Source organism: Odontesthes bonariensis, chromosome 22 (assembly GCF_027942865.1).
Source record: "Odontesthes bonariensis isolate fOdoBon6 chromosome 22, fOdoBon6.hap1, whole genome shotgun sequence".
Taxonomy (NCBI): Eukaryota; Metazoa; Chordata; class Actinopteri; order Atheriniformes; family Atherinopsidae; genus Odontesthes; species Odontesthes bonariensis.
The window spans coordinates 6615490-6635597 of NC_134527.1; the positions used below are offsets into that span (position 1 = coordinate 6615490).

At 40.8% G+C, this 20108-nt stretch overlaps 1 protein-coding gene across 1 annotated transcript in view; it reads left to right on the forward strand.

Annotated features, from left to right (window-relative positions):
• igsf9a (immunoglobulin superfamily, member 9a) overlaps window positions 1-20108 on the forward strand; it is a gene marked incomplete at its 5' end in the record, with an annotated part of 47612 nt that overhangs the window by 14740 nt on the left and 12764 nt on the right. Inside the window, 8 exons of the mRNA XM_075456514.1 lie at window positions 2376-2517; window positions 10400-10545; window positions 12011-12153; window positions 13902-14042; window positions 14505-14621; window positions 17700-17850; window positions 18108-18219; window positions 19820-20010. Coding sequence (XP_075312629.1) covers window positions 2376-2517; window positions 10400-10545; window positions 12011-12153; window positions 13902-14042; window positions 14505-14621; window positions 17700-17850; window positions 18108-18219; window positions 19820-20010 — 1143 coding nt within the window. The remainder of the gene's footprint in view (window positions 1-2375; window positions 2518-10399; window positions 10546-12010; window positions 12154-13901; window positions 14043-14504; window positions 14622-17699; window positions 17851-18107; window positions 18220-19819; window positions 20011-20108) is intronic.

Here is a 20108-nt window from a genome sequence, read left to right on the forward strand (position 1 = left end):
TAAAAGATTTTTTTTAAATCATGGACATTGCATCCTTTGGACTAAAGAGGAAAGGGACCAGCACTCAGTTCAAAAGCCTGCATCTCTGATGGTATGGCTGGGAATTAGTGTCTATAGGACTGGCAACATGCAGATCTGGAAAATCACCATGGAAACTGAAAGGTATATACAGGTTTTTGAGCGCTATGTAGTACAAGAGTCCAGATGGCAGACTGATCTGCCTGCAGTCCAGACCTTTGACCAACTGAAAAGTTTTGGCACATTATGCAATGCGAAATAAACAAAAAAGACCCAGGACTGCTGAGGAACTAGAATCCTAACTGCTCAAGAAGAGGGAATGTCACACAATATTAAACATGGCCCGGTACCAACTTTTTTGAGACGCGTTGCTGCCTTTCAAGTTCAAGATGAGTCAACATTTTTCCTAAAAGGATAAAAATGTCTGACTTTCATCATTTTTAATGTGCGTTCTGTGTTTTGTTGTCGATTTAAAAGAAAAAAAAAAGTGGTTTATGAGTCATTGCATTGTGTTTTTATTTAGATTTGACACAGCGTCCAACCTTTTTTGGAATGGATCATTAACTTGATCTGTCATGACCGCTGTAGAGACTCGGTGGTTGTTTGTACACACGTAAGGCAGGTGGTGTGTCTGCCCACTTTTATTAGTTCTCTTCCAATTACCGACATGTGGGAATGGCAGATAAATGGGACATCATGTCACCACACTGTGGTGGCTCTTTGTAATTAGTTTTCAAGGCAATTTTATTGTTAGTTTTGACAACGCAGGGTGCAATGAATATTGCGGTATTAAGTTTGGTTTTTTTGTGCCTTTTTTCCTAGGTTATGTTTGAGAAATAGTTTTTAGTTGCTTTGCTGCTTTTTTTTTTCCTTCCTAACCTTTGCCTTGGTTCGTATTTGCTCATTTATCAACTGTCTCATTTTGTAAAAAGTAATATGTAACAGTTCGCACCCATCTGTTATAGCCCGTTGAGTGCAAGTCTTCATTATTTTCAGTAAGCTGGCACTTGCAAAACACAAGAGCTGATACAAGATGGATTTTCACGATCAGTCTTATGTGCTCCTTTTCAATTATACACCACAGAGACAAGCTGAAATTGTTTGCTGGTGTCGCAGGTGCAGAACAAGGACCAGACAGGCATCACGGAGGGATCACTCTCACGGAAGGAAAATCACAAAAAAGACTAAATAAAACCCACACTGGATGAAATGTGTTTGCATAGGCACACCATCTTTGGACTAAAAAGATGACTCACATGCAGGACACAGGAGGCCGGGTTCAGTAACAGAAAAATGAACTTTTCTGACTGAAGCAAAAATAGAAGCGGGGAAATAAAAAAACACAGGGAAATCTGATAATACCTCAATCTTTCCTATATTTCATATGTTGATGAGGCGTAAGCACAATTTTGAATGTTTTCATCGAAGGAAAGACTAAAGGACAAGAGTCGTTGTACCAAAGTCCCACAATGAACACATTTTGATTATAATAGATTATCAGTATCTCCAAGCTTTATGCCGCCTGAAAACAACACGGCATACTCTTTGTAGCACCGTAGACTCAGCTGGTATAATTTAAAGCAGAGGATCGGGCACAAGAAAGGACACAGAGTTGGATTAATTTGTGTTGTTTGTCAATTTTTTTTGTATTTTAGCTGGGAAGGGCTGATATGTGTAGCTTTACAGTACTGTAGTATATTTCACTACTTTGATGTGCATGTGAACGTCAAATATATTTGGATGAATATATTCGACCTTTGCAGCTCGCCCAAATGTTAACAATGTGTGGGAAACTTTGTAATGGATGCAGAGGAAGAAAAAAGAAGAGGAAGAAGTTTATTGCTGGATTTTTAATGTAGTCTGACTGCCTGCTGTCCAGCACTGTCGGCTACACCAGGCGCTTTGCCAGAGGTGCCTAAAAGTCACAGACAAGATATCAAGATATATATATTCAAAGATACGCGGCCCATGTGAATTGTTTTGGGAGACGAGTTTAGGGCTTTTTTTAATTCATATCTGACTTTTGGACAAGTGACACCCCTACACAGAAGGCCAGCTCTTTTAGAAACCATTCCCCTCTTGTTTATGATGATTAAATCTTTCTCTCCAAGAAAAAGTAACTATTAGCATTCACCATGCGTTTGATGACCTTTTTAATATACATATTAAGTGTTTCAGGACAAATACAGTACTGTACTACTATTCAGTTAAACATGCTGGAATTGCAATGATGATTTAGTGTTTTCTGTTTTATTTTTTTATTCTGCACATGAAGCAATTTGTTGAATTATTGAATAATCAACAGGTTAACTGATAATGATGACACATCTCGTAAATTTATTTCTGCTTCTCACCAGGTCCACCCGTCATCGTCGTTCCTCCCAAAAGCACCTCCGTCAACATGTCCCAGAATGCACTTCTCCAGTGTCAGGCAGTGGCTGATCCTCCCAACATGACATATGTGTGGCAGAGAGGTAGAGAAAATGTCCATCACATAGAGTGAGTGCAATCATCAGTTTCATCGAACACTGTAGCAACACAAGAGCGTTCAATCTATTTAGAGCTAATTGCTTTTTAATGGAACTGATTGCCTGAAAAAAGAGGTGCAAGGTGATAATAGAAAGCTGAAACGAAAGATGGTTAGTCACAACACTGACATTAGCTTACTTTCCTCAAAAAGGAAAAGAAGATGCTCACCTTCTTATATGTCTTGCTTCTGGGTGACAGAGATACCAGAAAGCTCAGTGAATCAGACAAATACAGACGCAACATTTCTGAAAAGCCTGTCTAAATTGGAATTATGTGCTAGTCAGTAGAGTGATTTGATGTTGAATGAATTGCCATTCAGAAGTGAAATTAAGTCTGCTTTGTGTCATGTCTTGCTTGTGTGTGGCTGTATTGGCACCCTGCTCTGAAATTGCACAGAAGACATCACAGAAAGACAAAAGGAAAGTTCTTTGAGCAGAGCCCATGATCGGCCTTTCTCAGATATAAAAAAACTGTGCAAACATTTTTTAACCAACCTTCATTCCTTTATATGTTCCCTCCAAGGACCTTCTTGCACTGTTATGTTTTTGGAGTAGTCCTGAGCAACAGTTCGCCAGGCTTTCTAAATGTCTTTCAAAGTTTCTTCTTGGACATTGGCTGCTATTTCACTTATTGTCCTTGTACCTGATTATTTTCTGACGAGTGTGTTTTTGTGTTAGTTAAGCCAGTTAACACTGACCTCTGAATGATTGATCTGGACCAAAGCTGTGTCTACACATAACAGACACTTTAGAAAAGAACCTTTGTGAATAGCAGCGTCTCACAAAGACACACAATTTATTCCCATTTCTTAAGTTCCATAACAGTTTTGACTGACATAACAGTCATTCCAAAAGAGCTAGTGGCTCAAAACTTGGCATATCTCAGCATTGGGGAGCAGTGCATCCTTTAGAAAAATTTAGGAAACTGGACAAGTGGAAAAGAAGAAGTGGCCGTTCTTATGGAAGGGAAACTGGGAGAAAAGGCTGAGCTATGCCAAATGGCACAAGAAGTGGACTGAAAAATCATTGGCAACGGGTCTTATGGAGGGATGAATACTCCGGACCTCAACATTATTGAAACAGTGTGGGATCATCATGAACAGAACAAAAGGCAGCCAACAACTAAAGAAGAGCTTTGAAATGTCTTTCAAGAAGCCTGGAGAACTATTCCTGAAGACTAGTCTTAGAGGGTAGAAGAATAACACCAAATATTGACTTAATTAAAATTGTACAAAGTCTTTTTGTGCCTTTTTAATACCGATTTTCGAATTGTATTTGTAATGTTTTAGTCTGCAGACTGCATACTGTCTGCGTGCATTTCCTGCAGAGTACGCAGCAGTGCTAAAGCTGACTCAACTTATTTACATAGCACCTTTCAAACTCAAGTCTAACACAAAGGGCTTTACAAAAAAAAGGAAGAATGCTAAATTATTTAGATAGCAATTGAAGCAAAGGGTAAAAGAAAAAAAAAAATGAACAAAAGTTAGATGAATAAACAAAGGGAGCACATTAAAACAGGTAAGTTTTGATGTGCAGCATAGACTGTGCACAAGAAGATGACATCAGGTTATGTTGTCGGTTTGGTTTGATTGTTAGTCTCTTTTTAAAAAAAAAAAAATTTTTTAGCAGGATTAAAAAAAGTTGCATGCAAACCATATCAGAGACCGGGTCTAATTCAACTTGTTTAACCTTTGATTTAAACCTAGATCCACATCTGTATCCAGATTGTTTCTGTACTCCTACTGGTATTTAGTGTTGCCTTAGAAATTCAGATGAAGTTGAAAAACGGTGACTCCATTGCTTTTACTTTTCTATGTAATTCTAACTGTCAAGGTGAGGGTGTGTGGAAGGGTGGACACGGATGCGGACTTCCAAAAATAAAAAGGTAGATTTATTAATTCACAAAACAAAAGAAGTCAAAACAAAGCGCGGCTGAGCCGGATATAAAAAATGAGACTGAGACCAAACCATGAATATAACTGTGACTAACGAAAACAAAAGTCTTGACATGAAACATGAAAAACACTTAGCTTAGTCGTGGAAACGTGGCATGACATCTAACAGCAACAAAGATCTGGCAAAACTGAAAGGGGAGGCAGGAAACTAAATAGGGAGTGAGAGTGATTGGGGAGTGAGTGCAGCTGAGGGAAAAAACACAGGTGAAGTGAGTGAACTAATAAACAGAGTGCAGGGAAACTAAGGCATGACAAAAACTAAAGATGGACTGAAAACAAAAGCATAACCTAAACATGAAAACTAAAAACAAGAGTCTCTGGGCGTGACACTAACGTAACCCCAGCCCTCGTGTTGCCACTAATGTCTGTGTGTATGTTTGTCCAAATGTTGATTCCACAACTTTTTACTTCACCAAACAAAAATACATTATCAGTCTAAATTGAAGTTTAACCCATCAATTTTATATGTTAATTTAACTTCATTATTCATCACACACTTAAAACTTCTGCCAGGTTTGAGAAAGTCAGCTGTGAGATAAATTTTTCATGGAAGTAACACTGATGGTGCATTTTTTTGCATGTTGGATGCAAATGCATGCATGATTTCATTTTTCTGAAAGTGTGCTAACTAACTTTAGCTGGCACTGAAATATCAACACTAGCGATGTGAAATGTTCATAATGATGCTAAAGAATGACACTTTGACCCAAAACTTTCTTTTGCATAAGACAGAGTAGATTGTGTGGCGTGAACCCAGCATTGTTTGCCAAACTAAGTGACACTCTGTCACTAAAGTAAAGAATGCTTTCAAAAAATAATGCCACATATTGTTTTTATTGGTCAAGTTATTTCCTAGGGCTGCACGGTGGTGTGGTGGTTAGTAAGAGGGTTCCTGCTGGGGCCTGTCTGCATGGAGGTTGCGTGTTCTTCCCGTACATACGTGAGTTCTCTCAGGGTAGTCTGGCCTCCTCCCACATTCCAGAAACATGCACGTTAGGTTAATTGGTGATTCTAAATTGACCCTAAGAGTAAGCGTTGTTCTCCTTTGTCTCTCTGTGGCCCTGTGATGGACTGGTGACTGTACCCCGCCTCTCGGCCTATGACGGCTGGGATAGGCTTCAGCCTCCTGTGACCCTGAATTGATTTAAGCGTGTATAGATAATGGATGGATGAAAGTAGTTACTTGTTATAAAGTGCGACTGTTTTAGTGTTTTCAGTGTAATCCCAGACTGACTCGAAAAGTGGTCAGAGCAGTGCAGTGTGGGTGTTTAAACAGGAAGTACCTGTTCTTTTGGACTCTGGCTGTGCTTTTGTAATTAGATGAAACACCGAACCAGACTAAACTAAGTTATTGGAAAGAAAATTATCAGCCATTTCATTTTGAAACTATAAAAAAAAATCTAAAGTTTCCTTGGTGGACCCGAGCGCAAAAAAAAAAAAAAGAGGAGTTTCGCTGTAACCAAGTCTGCCGCTAATGAAAGAAGGCTTTATTCCTTTGGTATCCACCCTGCAGAGAGCCGTACATGGGAAAAAACCTTGACATAATCAAAGGTGAAGTTTCTTTTCCTTCTTACTGTGTGAAATTCAAATCGGCATAAAATGAAAGAAAGAAAAAAGAAAAGCAAAGACACGGAGGTTGCTTCCTCTGAGCATGATATTTGATGTCAGTTATTTTAAGTCAAAGCACAGCTTTTCTTTTTGGGCTTTTTGCTGCAGACTATTTAGCCTTGGTGTTGTCTGTCTGTTCAGTTGTGGAGAACAAGGTAACTCCCACATGTTGATATGAAAAACACCCGAAGGTTACAGTGAAGTCATGGTCCCAGTTGTGTGTTTTTTTTTGGTTTTTTTTTAGGAAATGCTAAAAATGAGGTGGCTGGTGAAGGACTACTACCAGACAGTCCACATTTGGCTAAATTAGCAAATGGGCATGGGCCCATAATCTTAATCAGCATGAGATTCTGATGGTTTGATAACCTTTAGCAGATTAATTGAATGTAGTTTGAATTGTCTGACTGAAAAACAAAGTTTTCAGTCATAAATGACATAAATAATACTGTATATGGAACATTCATAAATGTGTGTGTATATTACTGAAATAAACATAAACTCTAGTAATACATTACATGATCTAATTTGATGTAAAATCTAATACTACCACCACAAGTGCTGCTTTGAGACTGATGATGAAATAATGATATGAAATTGGTATTTCAATGCTGATGCACACATACGCATAAGGAGCCAAAGAGACGGAGAGCTTCACACACACACACATGCACACACACGTGCTTGTGCTCTCTGCAGGCGTGTGAAAAAGCAATTTGCAAAAACACCAGTGAGCAAGAAGGCTGCTTTAAAATTGGTGTCATTTTAACAAATGCACAGTGGAGACTTAATGGAATTTATAGAATACCAGGTCAATTTGATGATAGTGCAAGAGTCAAACAAATGATGTAGAAAACTATCACTTTGCTGCGGTGTGAGGTAGCGTTAGGAGGGTAACTGGCTGACGGTGGATCACCGGTTCACTGGTTTAATTAGCCATGTTGTCTGCCTCGGTAGCAAGCCTAGACTTGTTAACCCTACGTGGTTGCAAAAGTTAATTTACAAGACAGATGGGAGGTGCTGTGTAAAGATGTGAAATCATGTACTGAAGTACTTGCCTCCTCTGGCAGCCTCTATTCATGCCTCATCCATGTGTGTCTTTTCAATTCAATTTACAATACAAGTAGTCATTTAGCAGATGGTTTCTAACTAAAGCGACTTAAGTGATTAAACAGCACTGAGGCTTCTGAGATGTTAGAAACCCCAGTCTTTAAATTGAATGCTAAAAGTATCTATCTAGTAAATGAGAGTATAAGTAGAACTAGTACAGAAGTACTGGTTAGGAGGAGAAAGGGTGTTCTCTGAAGAGATGGTCTTCATACACTGGGAAAAATGCCCCTACAAAAATAAGTAAAAAAAACAACAAATACAAGACATTTTTCCTTGAAATAAGCAAAAAAATGCCAATGGAACAAGTGAAAATCGGCTCGTCAAGATTTCACTTAACAAGATATTCAAGATGTATTGTCCCTATATCTTGCTGAAATGGTACGTGTTAGGCAATTGTGTCTTATATTAAGTGTAATGAGATATTTTGACTAGAAATGAGACAAATATACCTGTTAATTTAGATTTTATTCCAGTGTAGCTCTGCACTGGAAAAAATGCCCCTCAAAAAATAAGTAAAAAAACAACAAATACGAGACGTTTTTGCTTGAAATAAGCAAAAAAATCTGCCAATGGAACTAGTGAAAATCAGCTTGTCAAGATTTCTTGAAATAAGATGTGATATTTTAGCCTGGGTGCAAGCCGAACTTAGCCCCGCCCATAAAATTTTTGGTTGGGAAGTTCGGTCTGGCTCTGCTCAGTTGGGAAATCTCTATGCTCGACATCAAAACAGTCGACCCAATCAGATTGCCTGGGCGGGCTTTGTACGATGATGGACAGATGATCAACTGGGACATTATCAACTACGTCACTAAAGAGCGCTTGGTTTGACTTCGTTTGAAACAAACATGGCTGCCGCTGGAGAGCTAGGGCGTGTAGATTCTGCCATCGAGTCTGTTCTACAGGATCTCCACATTGCATTCATTTTGAAAGACGAACAGAGGAACGCGATAAAGGCTTTTATCGATAGAAAATATGTTTTTGCCGTCCTTCCTACAACAAGTGTGTGTCGCTTAATCTACTTCACATACTACGTTGCTCTGATTGGTTGTAGGTCTATCCAATTGATTGAAGAGGCATTTTTTTCTCCTGGTTCGGTTGAAACACGCCCCATACTCAAATCTCTATCAAGCGGTATCAGACTCACATTCTGACTAGAATCGTGAGTATGACGTAGTCAGGCTAGTGAAATTTAGGACTTTTCAGATAAAAGTGATCTTGAAATTAGCTTCAAAAAACCTCTTCAAATGTAAAAAAAAAAAAAAAGCTTGTTTCATATGATATGCACCTCAAAACAATTTGTTTTCAAGACTTTTTCATTTAACAAGATATTCCAGATGTATTGTCTTCAAACAAGTCCCTATATCTGGCTGAAATAGTACTTGTTAGGCAGTTGTGTCTTATATTAAGTGTAATGAGATATTTTGACTAGAAATGAGACAAATATATTTAGTAAGACTTTTTCCAGTGTGTAAAATTCTTTAAGAAAGAGAGAGACTAAACCTAAACCACTTGGTAGCTCATTCCACCCTCATGAAACGACAAATGAGAACAGTCTGGATTAAGACTACATGTGCGTAGTAGTGGCAGTATCGGGTGGTGTCCCTGAGAGGCATGGAGTGATAAAGCCAACTTCCAAAACTGACTGCTCACACCAAGGGGGAAGAGGAGAAGAGAGACTATTCCTCTGAGTTTTGTGAATCTTTGGCTTTCATTCATCAGTTGGACAAAACACTTCAAATGAATGGCAATGTTGCTTTGACTCTGTTGGATGTGTACATGTGCGTCCCAACAGCTTCAGAAGGCAGTGTGAATATGCCGGGCTTGGTTGCAGACACTTTAAAAAGTGCTGAAAGCACTGAACGAGCTTTCCTGTTGGAGAGGTTTATCAAAAGGAATGCTCAGTGCCGGATAGAGGATCTGAGTGAGGTGGGAATGGTTCATGATCACCAGCATATCACTTAGCAGTCCACTGAAGACTCTCAGAAAATGGCGGCTGGGTTTAAACTCAGATGAGCAGACGTGGGGCTTAGATTGCATCACCTCTCCTCTTTAGCATTTCTATATCAAATGCATCCTGATTCACAATAGTTGCACTTGAGTTAACGCTCAACCTGATTTCGACGAGGACATTTTTCAGGAGAGGCTTTTTGGGGGGCTGACACGCGGTAAAACGCCGTACACAGCTGAGTAAATCACATGAGGATTATTCAGATTAACCATCACTAATTTTAGGAAATAAGCTCTTTTGTAATTGCTTTTTAAAAATAGTGAGGTGTTGTATGAGAATGCCAGAAAAGAAAATCCTTTTCATTTCTCTCGCACAACACCACAGCTGATGGAAACTCAGTCAGAGGATACACTGCTGGACAAATTAATGGCGGTATCGCATTATCACTCCACAGAGTGTGATGGTTATGTTGGTCCACAGTGCAAATGGCAGCAGTTTTATAATGGAGCCTCACAAAGGCACTTAAATCATTACAGACCAAAGTTTTCTTTTGCAGACTGTAACTTGCTTACGGATTGTGTATATCTTACATATACATATAAAGAGTGCCTCCTGGTAGAATGCAGTGGGTTTGTGAGATTCGTCTGCTGTCGCAGAGACTGAATGATACAGGAAATGAATCACAAACTGCATCATTGCTTTCAAAGAGCTCAAAACACTCCAGGGCCACAGAGTTGGTCATAAGTTTTTGCTGCTACTCCGAGTGACCCGTTTCACATGTTCCACGTGATTCATTGTTACTATGACACACACTGTTGTGAAAATGTTTTGCCTTGAAATGAGGACACATACACACGATGTTTGATATCAGGAGGAAAAAACAGAGTCGTGATGAAAAGGTTGCTTAGGAGATTTTGAGATTGTTAACGTACACGTGTAATAGAGCCTGGTAGAGTCCTCTGGTTTCTTTATTTAAATGAATGTATGTAGAGTGAGTGGGCACTTCACTTCCCACGCTAACTGAAATTAAATATCCTAAACGTCAATTTGTGCACAGTCGTGAATAACAAAAAAAAAAACAAAAAGAAAAAGAAAAACCTCCTACACTGTTGAAGCTTTGAGAGCCTGTTTGACCTCACTAGAAAAGGAGTAAGGTGCAATATTTCACTCTTGCTCTGAAGTGGCTGGTTTATATATTTTCCCTACTGATGAATTCCCACGTGTGTTTTCTGAAGGTCTCTGAAGTCACGTGTGAAGATAATGGTGGACGGGACTCTACTTATCTCCAGTCTCATCCCGGAGGACTCGGGGAACTACACTTGTATTGCCACCAACGGCCTGCTGACTCCGCCATCCGCCTCTGCCGTCCTCACAGTGATGCGTGCGTACTTGCTTTTATCCGGCAGTGCATTCAAAAGCTTTCATGAAGTTACCGTTGCATACAAGCATATACATGGAAAAGCTCCCAAGGTGAAGCACCTGCTCAATCTGTAGGCGATCTAATCGAATTTAGGCCGTACAACACCACTAAAAAAGTTCCCATTTAAAGATCTCCCCAGCTTTAAAGATTTAAAGATGTCCCCAGCATCTAAAACACTGATCACAGAAAGTATGAATAACTGCCTTATTTTCTTGTAGTTTCACAAACAAAGCTTCAAAATGCTACGGTAATTCTGTTTTCCACACGAACTTCCTTTGTCTGTACGGAGGAGCTGTGTACACGATCACTTACACATTTTAAGTTGGTGACGAGGTTGGACGACCACGTTTTGCTGCATCTTGACGTTGTTCACCCGACACGTTGTGTTCGTGATTCGGTCGCTTATAAAGAGGTGGTGGGGTGGAGGGTGGTGTTACTCCACTGACTAACATGCAAAAGATTGTTAGTTCAAAGGTTATTTCTGCAGATTTCCCAAAGTCCTTTCACCCTTTCCTTCTCACTCATGATTCCTTACTTTACTTCGTTATCAGGATTTGAAAATCCATGGTTGGTGTTGCTGCCCTATGCCAATTAAAAGGCCAAGGGATACCTCGCCACCTCACTGTTTTTACCCATAAAATAAAGCTACTTTATTTTGTGCCCATTACACGATTTCTGCTGAAACTGGGCGAAAAACACATGGAAATGACAAATGGTATTTAATGATGCACTTCGCTCCCTCAGGGCTTTAACCTGAAAGATCGACATAACAAAGGGGGGGATGGAAGCACAACATAGCATATTAACGTACCTAAAGCAAAAACAGTACAAAACTCATGTTTCTGTTTTTTTTGGCTGCAAGTTCATTATTAATGAGTAGGGGCCGACGCAGATTAGAGTTCACTCCCGTGCTGCCCATCTGTTCTCTAGAATGACTGAGTAAGTTAGAGCCCACAGAACCATTTGACTGTATTTCACCAACCTAAATGATTAACCATTTTCCCCCATTCAGAGAGGTGCTGCATTACTTACAGGCTTTATGGTTTTCAAAACACAATAAAGTACAGCAGAATAATTCTCAGCGTTTGCTCGGCTTAATTTCAGGCTAAATTGATCCAATTTTATAGGGTTTTTCTTCGCTCCGACAGAGACACTCGGGGTCAGCGCAACACATTTATTGCCATGACACTGGAAAGGAAAATGAAAACAAATTAGAAGTTAAAATGAAAAAGATATTTGTATTTCCTTCCAGTGGAAGAAAAGAAGAGCAGGGGTCAGAATGAGCAGCAGTGTGTTTTTTTGCAAATGAGACGAAGGAGTTAACAGAGACTCAAGCAGCAGTCATCATCTGTTGAAACTGATTTTACTCTTCTGAAACAGTCATTTGTATCAAATCAAATCATTCTTCCTTCCTTACTGTACTCAGACGCAGCCCAGGCACTTGAGATGCCCCGTGAAACATACCTTCCCACAGGGATGGAGGGTGTGCTCCCCTGCCCTGTGGCGGCTCAGCCTCCGCTGCTCCATGTGGACTGGATCAAAGATGGAGAACCTCTCGACTTGACCTTGGTAATGAAAATAACAGTGCTCAACCTTCACTCTGTGTCTTTTTTTTATCAGATTTATTGTCATGCGTACATATGTACACACGAAATTTGTCCTCCGCTTTTAACCCATCCAGGTTGGCATCTGTTTGACACACATGCACATGCACAGGGTCACACAATCAGAGACAGATGCCAACCTGGAGCTGTGGGCAGCCATGAAGCAGCCAGAAGGCGCCCGGGGAGCATGGGGGTACGGTGCCTTGCTCAAGGGCACCTCAGCAGTGACAAGGAGGTGGACTGACACCCCTCCAGCTATCAGTTCCACCAATCTTTTTTTCCGAGTGGCGAGAGTGGGAATCAAACCGCCAACCTTCCGGTTATTGGACGACCGACTCTAACCACTGAGCCACAGCCGCCCAACAGAAACTTACATTTCTGTCCCTTGTTGTGTGTGGTCGACACACCTTCACATATTGATCCCTTACACAGTAAATCCAACAGGGAAACTGTGGCTGAGCCTTGAATGACACCGCTGCAGGCATCTGGGAAATGACAGCTGACTTTTAAATTGTTTCCTCCAGAGTAACACGGTTACATTCCTGTACGCAGACGTAGGTGTGCTTCCTTTCCTCAAACATTTCAATGGGCATTTTCTCTTTTCCCGATGGAAGTGTGCCCTCTGATTTCCAGCGGAAGGTCATTCAGGCACACACACTTTAATGAATATGGGTAATGTGTTCAATCTTAAAAGCTTTGGTAGCAATCTCAAAGGAATTTCTCACCGCCGCGTGCTCTCTTGTTTTTTTTCCCCCTCTTTCTCTCCAATCTTTTGCACGCCTCATTGGAAAGATGATTGAAGGAACCATGATAGATTAGGGAGTGGGAACGGGATATCCTTCGTCATCCTCATTTTTCCTGACTAGGAAAACTATTATAGTCCCTCATATCTCACTGTATTAGCTTTTAAAATCACCACTTTCCCTTTTGTTTTTTATGCAAAAGTAGGACCCTACTTTTTCTCCCCTCACATTTACACGCCGACTCTTCAGCGCTTTGGTGTGAGCGACCGACACGTCGTCGGATCAGATGCACCATGGGAGACGTGATAGATTCCTGTAGTGCAGGACATGGGGGCTGGAGTCAGGCTGTTATTCAGCCAATTATCCTAATTCTGCTGTGGATGTCACATGCTCGCACACCCGCAGTGATGCTTACAGCTTTAACCTAAGGAGAATAGTAGCATTTTTACTTCATTAAACTAAGTGGGAACCTTTTTGAGCAGTCAAAGCGTAAAGCTCACCTTTCACTGCGGCTTAGTGGAGGAAAAACGACTCCAAAAATTGCTTTTGATGCAAATACTCCACAAGTGATCATGAAAGCTGTACAGAACATTTCTGTTATGCATGTTAGGATTCACAGAACTGGGGAATTAAAAAATGTAATGAAAAAAAGGAAAAATCAACGTTTCTAATGAGAAGAAAAGAAGATCTGCTGCCATGCAATAAATAATGCATAGCTTTAAAGAAGATTGGAAGTGCCTTTTGGTGAATGAAGTACAAGTATTTCAAAGTATTTCTGTAAATCCTTCAAACACAGCTGAGGAGCTCATATGTTGCTGTGGAGTGCTTACAGAATCCCTGCCTTCTGGCTCTTCTTGATTTCTGCACACTCACAGCATGAAATTTATGCATATATCCATCAAGATTGTGAGTACTTGTTCCTTTCTTTTGTAGTTGTTAGAGTGGTGTGATAACTGTGCCTTCCTCTCAGTATCCCGGATGGACCTTAAAAGCCGCCGGCTCTTTGGTCATGGCAACAGTCAACGAGGATGCGGCAGGCGTGTACACGTGTACTCCGTACAACAGCTATGGCAGCATGGGTGCATCGGGGGCAACCAACGTCATTTTACAGGTTAGTGTGGGTATGAGGCCACATTGGTCGCTCTTTAGACATACACTGAGCACCACTCAAAACCATTGTGATCCATCACGAGAAGCAGAATGCCTTTCATGCTTAAAAAAAAAAACACGCATGCCCTAATAACTCAGAAACTGCCAATGAGTCTACCCATGTACCCGTCGACTTCGATGTATTTTAATTACCCACGACTGCATCCGTCACAGCAAATTAAAACTCTCAACAGAAACAACATTTTATTGACCTTTTCGCACTGACGTGGGGGCTCTCTGACATTAATGGAAGTCAACTAAGACTGCCACCACAATGGTGGCACAACCGGGGAGTTAATTGTGTGGCTAATCCTTCTGTTGTTAAGATTATCTTTTCCAAAGCGGGAGCAATTCAGTCTTGAAATCCATTGCTGGCACTGCCGCAATCTCCTTGATTCAGCTATATTGCTTTGGTAATTCGCAGGACCCACCATCATTCAGCATCGGTCCAGAGAAGCAATACAAACAGGAGGCTGGTAGAACACTGCTTATCCCCTGTCAAGGAAACGCGGAGCCAACCATTAAAGTGACCTGGAGCAAGGTAAATCACCGTCTGCTGGGTATTTAATAAGTAAGCTGTCATATTTTATTTATGGCACTGCAAACGTTTTATATTTCAAAATGTGCTTAGCTAATGTCACAACAAAGTAAAGAAAGGTTCTAAGGACAATTTGCACAAAGGTCATTCCCTGCAAACTTACCTAATCCTCCAAGTTCATATCATTGATTGTAATGGTAGAAAACACACACACACACACACACACACACACACACACACCCACACACAATGTGAGTGGGTTGAGGTGCATAACAAACAATAGTAAAACCTGTAATAAAGATGAAGTAGAAGAATCTTCATCAGCAGGATGGTTAGATTAGATCAGATTTGTGTACCTAATAAGCTAACGTGGATACGTTCCTACCCTCACCTATGGTCACGAGCTGTGGGAAGGGACCGAAAGAACGAGATGGCGAATGCAAGCGGCCGAAATGAGTTTCCTCCGCTGGGTGTCTGGGCTCTCCCTTAGAGATAGGGTGAGAAGCTCGGTGGCTCGGGCATCTGGTTAGGATGCCTCCTGGACGCCTCCCTGGTGAGGTGTTCTGGGCCCGTCCCACTGGGAGGAGGCCCCGGGGAAGACCCAGGACACGTTGGAGAGACTGTGACTCTCGGCTGGCCTGGGAACGCCTCGGGGTCCCCCCAGAAGAGCTGGAGGAAGTGGCCGGGGACAGGGACGTCTGGGTTTCTCTGCTTAAGCTGCTGGCCCCGCGACCCGACCCCCGGAGAAGCGGAGGATGATGGATGGATGGATATGAGGCAGAGATACAAAATAAGTAGATGAATGCATAAATAAGAATACTGCTGTTCCTGTTTTTTTTTTTTTTATAACCACAGGTTTTTCTGTGGTCTTCTGTATTTGCACCTAGTGGCCACACGTAAATGCAGTTTTGCCGCTGGAATGGTGGGTTTTTGGAAATCGACTTCCAGGGTGAACATTTTCACTGGCTTCTATAACTATAAAGTTTATGTGTGGAGTGGAAAATCAGGCTTATGGCTCGCAACGGCAGACTGCTCATCACTATCTCCTTGGTCACGATTTGGGGCATATTTAGCTCCAGTCTGTGGTTGTCAATGTTCTGTTCGCTGAATCATCAAATGACTTGCAGATGTCACCAAACTATATAGATATGTGCTACAATCACAATTTGGTTGCATAATTAAAGCTATACATTTCTTAAAATGTGTATTTGGGATGATAAACTATTTTTTAAATGGTAAATGGATTGTACTTATCAAGAATTTTTCAAGTCGAGTTAATCACTTAAAGCGCTTTTATTCTACAAGACATATAATCACCTATTCACACACACATAGAGCCTATACTTAGGCTATACGGTGTGGCAGGGTATGCAGTTTTTTTTTTCTCTAAAGCATACATTTACACACCGATGGATGCATCAGAGGCATCTGCCCTGCCCGTTTGCACTTCAACGTGTGGCCTTCTGACCTCACTCGGGAGGAAGAGCAGTTTATTGTTATCAGTTTAATATTTAGAAAGAGTTTCCCCAACAACTGCTAAGATGCAAATAATGTCACGGCATGCTTGTTTTTACACAGCGACCCATTTTTATATGTTATATGATTTTCCACATTCCTGTCCTGCGTCCATTTGACTCATGATGACTCATCCTACACTCATATTGTGTACATACATTTTATCCAATCACACATGTTTCAGGGTGACCAGGGAACCCCTCCCATCCTACATAGCTGCAATTGACCTTAGCTTGTGGGCAGTACTATCTGTTGCAATATAACGTAGGAGGCGTGTGAGCTGGCAAAAGCTTTTATTCAGCTTGCCAGAGGAGAGCAATTCATGTCTAATATATTCAATTTCTAAGTCTTCCTTCATTTCTTCTTTAAGGGAGACTCGGGGAAGCAGCTCTGCAGTATGTTGGCTGTACAGCCATTTCAAATTGTTGTTTGCCAATCAAGTCTGCGGGATTTCCTCAGCTGCCATGTATGCTGCCATCATGATCATACATTTTTTATGCAGATATAAGTAGCATTACAAAGGTGAAGATCACTGCCCTTTTAATATTTTAAGAAGGGAAGTAATCACAGTGCTACACAACCCACAGACATCGGTGCATTTGTGTTTTTCACGAACTTGAAACGGCAACTTTAACATCTCTTTTCACCGCAATCAAGGGGAGAGTATAACAAAGTCACTTTGCAAAGTTTACAACCCCAAATATAACACGAAGCTGATCTTGAAAGGGAATATTCTTATAGTATCTTAGCAGCAGTTAGCTGTGAGAGCTAAGCTAACAGCTCTTCAGAACAGGGTCACCATACGCTGTGATTTTTACGTGTCATTGCCGTTTCACTACTTTCTCAACTAAAGAAATTTTGTGTTTCAATACAGTGTGCAGTCCAAAGTTTGTGTTAGTCTGAAAACCAGACTTTAAAACATGTTAGTTTTACTGAAATCATACAAAATTGAGCTTCTCAAAGCTGGACTAATTGGCCCAGATAATGCTGTTAGGGTATAAATAACTCCTACATTTGTATAGGTGAGTAAGTGTGTTAATCATTCATATTGTTAGATGGCTAAACATGTCAGATTTTTAGCTCTTTGGCTCCCCTCTACAGTTGTGGGATTTAACATGCACAAAACAAAAGTTAGTGTACCTCTGAACCAGTCAGAACCACAGTTGTGAGGTTCACACACTTCTCTAGAGTTGCTTTAAGACTACGTGTTAACCTTTTCTCACGCAGTTTACAGTAATTTCATTGGCAAAGTCAATAAAATTACAAGTCATACTCTACCTATTGTCATCAGTGTCTTCAGTTATATGTTTACCGGTATACTGATTGTAATAAATTCAGTCAATACATTTTGACTGTACTGCATATTAGAATTAGGCAGTATGATCTAAAATGTGTATATAATGTCTGTCACCGTCAGACTTTTAAAATTTTTTTGTACTTTTATTCACTGAATATATTAATTTGTATCAAGTAATTCTGGCCTAACTTTGAGCTTTCCTTGCCTGCTCGCACTGTGTGGATCTTACATTTCGAGTTTTGGGTGAATCATTTGGATGTTATCATTAGGTCAACCTGGTTCGTCGCATTTCTTACTCCATCGAACCCAACGGATCTCTGCTGCTTCAGCCTCTAACCAAGGACCACCATGGGCAGTGGGAGTGCAGCGCCTCTAATCGGGTGGCTTCAGTGAAGGCCCGCACACAAGTCTTTGTCCTGGGTGAGTTTTATCTAACAATACCATAAGAACATTGGTTACGTGAGCCGTCCACATTTTCTTAGCTTCACTTCTCTTTCCTAAATTGTTTGCTGTGTAAACCTGTTATACCCAGCGCAGGCCGGATGCCTGTGCCTCCACTCCGCCTCCGATGTATAAATGTGGTACATCAAGAGATGGCCTCTAAACTCTTGCTGTATCAGGTAGTTGAAGTGCTGGCCGATTTCCATCAACCATCCTCTCCACTCCCTCCATTACAGGAACCAGTCCCCATGCGGCTACCTCTCTGTCCATCTCTCCCGGGGTGAAGCAGGCCAACTTATCCTGGGAGGCTGGCTTTGATGGAGGATCAGCACAGACATTTTCAGTTTGGTGGGTGAAAAGCCGCCCACCTTCTTCTCGGGCTGTAACCATGGCAGCCATCGACAGCGCTTTTATTACTCTATTGATCTCCAGGATGAGGACTTCATTTATCTGTTATCACCTCTTGGCAGCTACAATGAAAAACTTCTGCAGAGCATAACTCTATAATGCAGTGGCCATGCTAGCTACAATAGAGGTTTACTGATAAAAGAGAGCGGAGTACGCTTGTTGTTGTTTTGTTTTTTTCTGTGAGTCAGTGTTTTTTTTATACTGGCTTAGTAATTACAGATGAATGCATTTAGTTTGCTTGAAGGCTTTATGTGTTGTTGATGAAACAACTGTGATAGAAATGTTCTTGAACAAATAAGTCTTTAAAAAGCTGTTTAAAGAGATTTTTTTTTTACTTCCTAATACAAAACTATATTTATTGAATTGTGTTTTTTTTTTTTTTTTGTTTTTTTTTACAATCTCTTTAGTTTCTTAGTTTTCTTTTTTGGGGGTGGAAAATTAAACTGAGGATGTACAGCAAACTTTTAATGCTTGTTGTTGTCCAATTCGAACCCGTGTGTGCTGCTTGAGAATAACATGAGATCATATGTCTCAGTACCTGAGAAGGAAATGGGTCAGTTTTGCAGTAAGATGCACAGAAATGAATGCAAATTACATGAAAAATGTAATGACGGATCCACAAATGAAAACAAACAATCCCCTCAAGTCTCAGCTTGGCTTTGACAACTTGACATGTTTTGACCCTGATTATAAGAGAGAACACACTATTATGAGAAGAGGAAAAAGATCAATAGTTGCAAGAGCCTTGACATGATGCAATGTGAGCGTTTTTCCCTTTGACATTTCAACAGAAATTAGTTTCCACGAAGGTCCAATGTGACAGTGGACAGCTTTGTTAGTGCTTTGTGGATTCCACCAAAGCTATCTCAATGATAATGCGCACTTGTTTGGCATTCAACAGTTCTGGGTCACATTTATTCACACCATATTCAGCACTCACGTGCAAAAGAGACACGTACGCCACAAGCTCTGGTGATTTTTTTTTTTTTTCTCAGAAACGGAACTACTCTATGCTCTTGTGTTTTGCTTCATGGATGTGACCACCATCATGCCGACAATAACAGCCATTATCTGTGCTGAACTGCATTTGTGTGTGTAAAAGAGAATTTTGATGAAAAAAAAATTCACGATTGAATACTTTTGCAAGTTAAGTCATCTGTATTTATAATCCTGAAGAAACACACCACAGCAGTTGATTCAAAGCAATCATCTTTGAAAAGCTCAGCTTCAATTGAACATCCTTTCTCCACTTCTGAATAGGTGCAGAGGTTTTTCTTTTATTAAAACCTGAGGGTCATATAAGTGTAGAACCTCAGCTTTGGCAGAAACATGAAAATCACTCATAATTGGAGTTGCAAGCTCTTTGTGCAATTTCAGGAATACATCAGTGCTGCCTCTGCCACGATATCTGGAACTGATGATGAGCATGAATGATTAATGAAACCTACTTTTCTGTCATGTTCCATAAAACCAGACTCTCAGAGTTCCCCGCCACGCTTTTGTTTTCACTCCGTTTCTCTTGGTCTCTCTTTCTCTGCAGGGTGAAGAAGATTTCAGCTGGCGATAATGAAGGGAAGCAGGAATGGTTCTCTGTGCCCGTTCCTCTTTCATCCGGCACCAGGCTGCAAGTGTCAGGCCTGTCTGCTGCCACAGACTACCAGTTCAGCATCTTGTCTCAGAATAAAATTGGAACAGGGCCCTTCAGCGAGATCACAGCTGCAAAAACCTTGGGTCAGTCCAATTCTCTATGTTTCCTCTACGAGCCATGACAAAACCATGCTGAAAAACCTAGCTAGCATCGCTATCAGTCCACTGTCACTGCTTAAAAG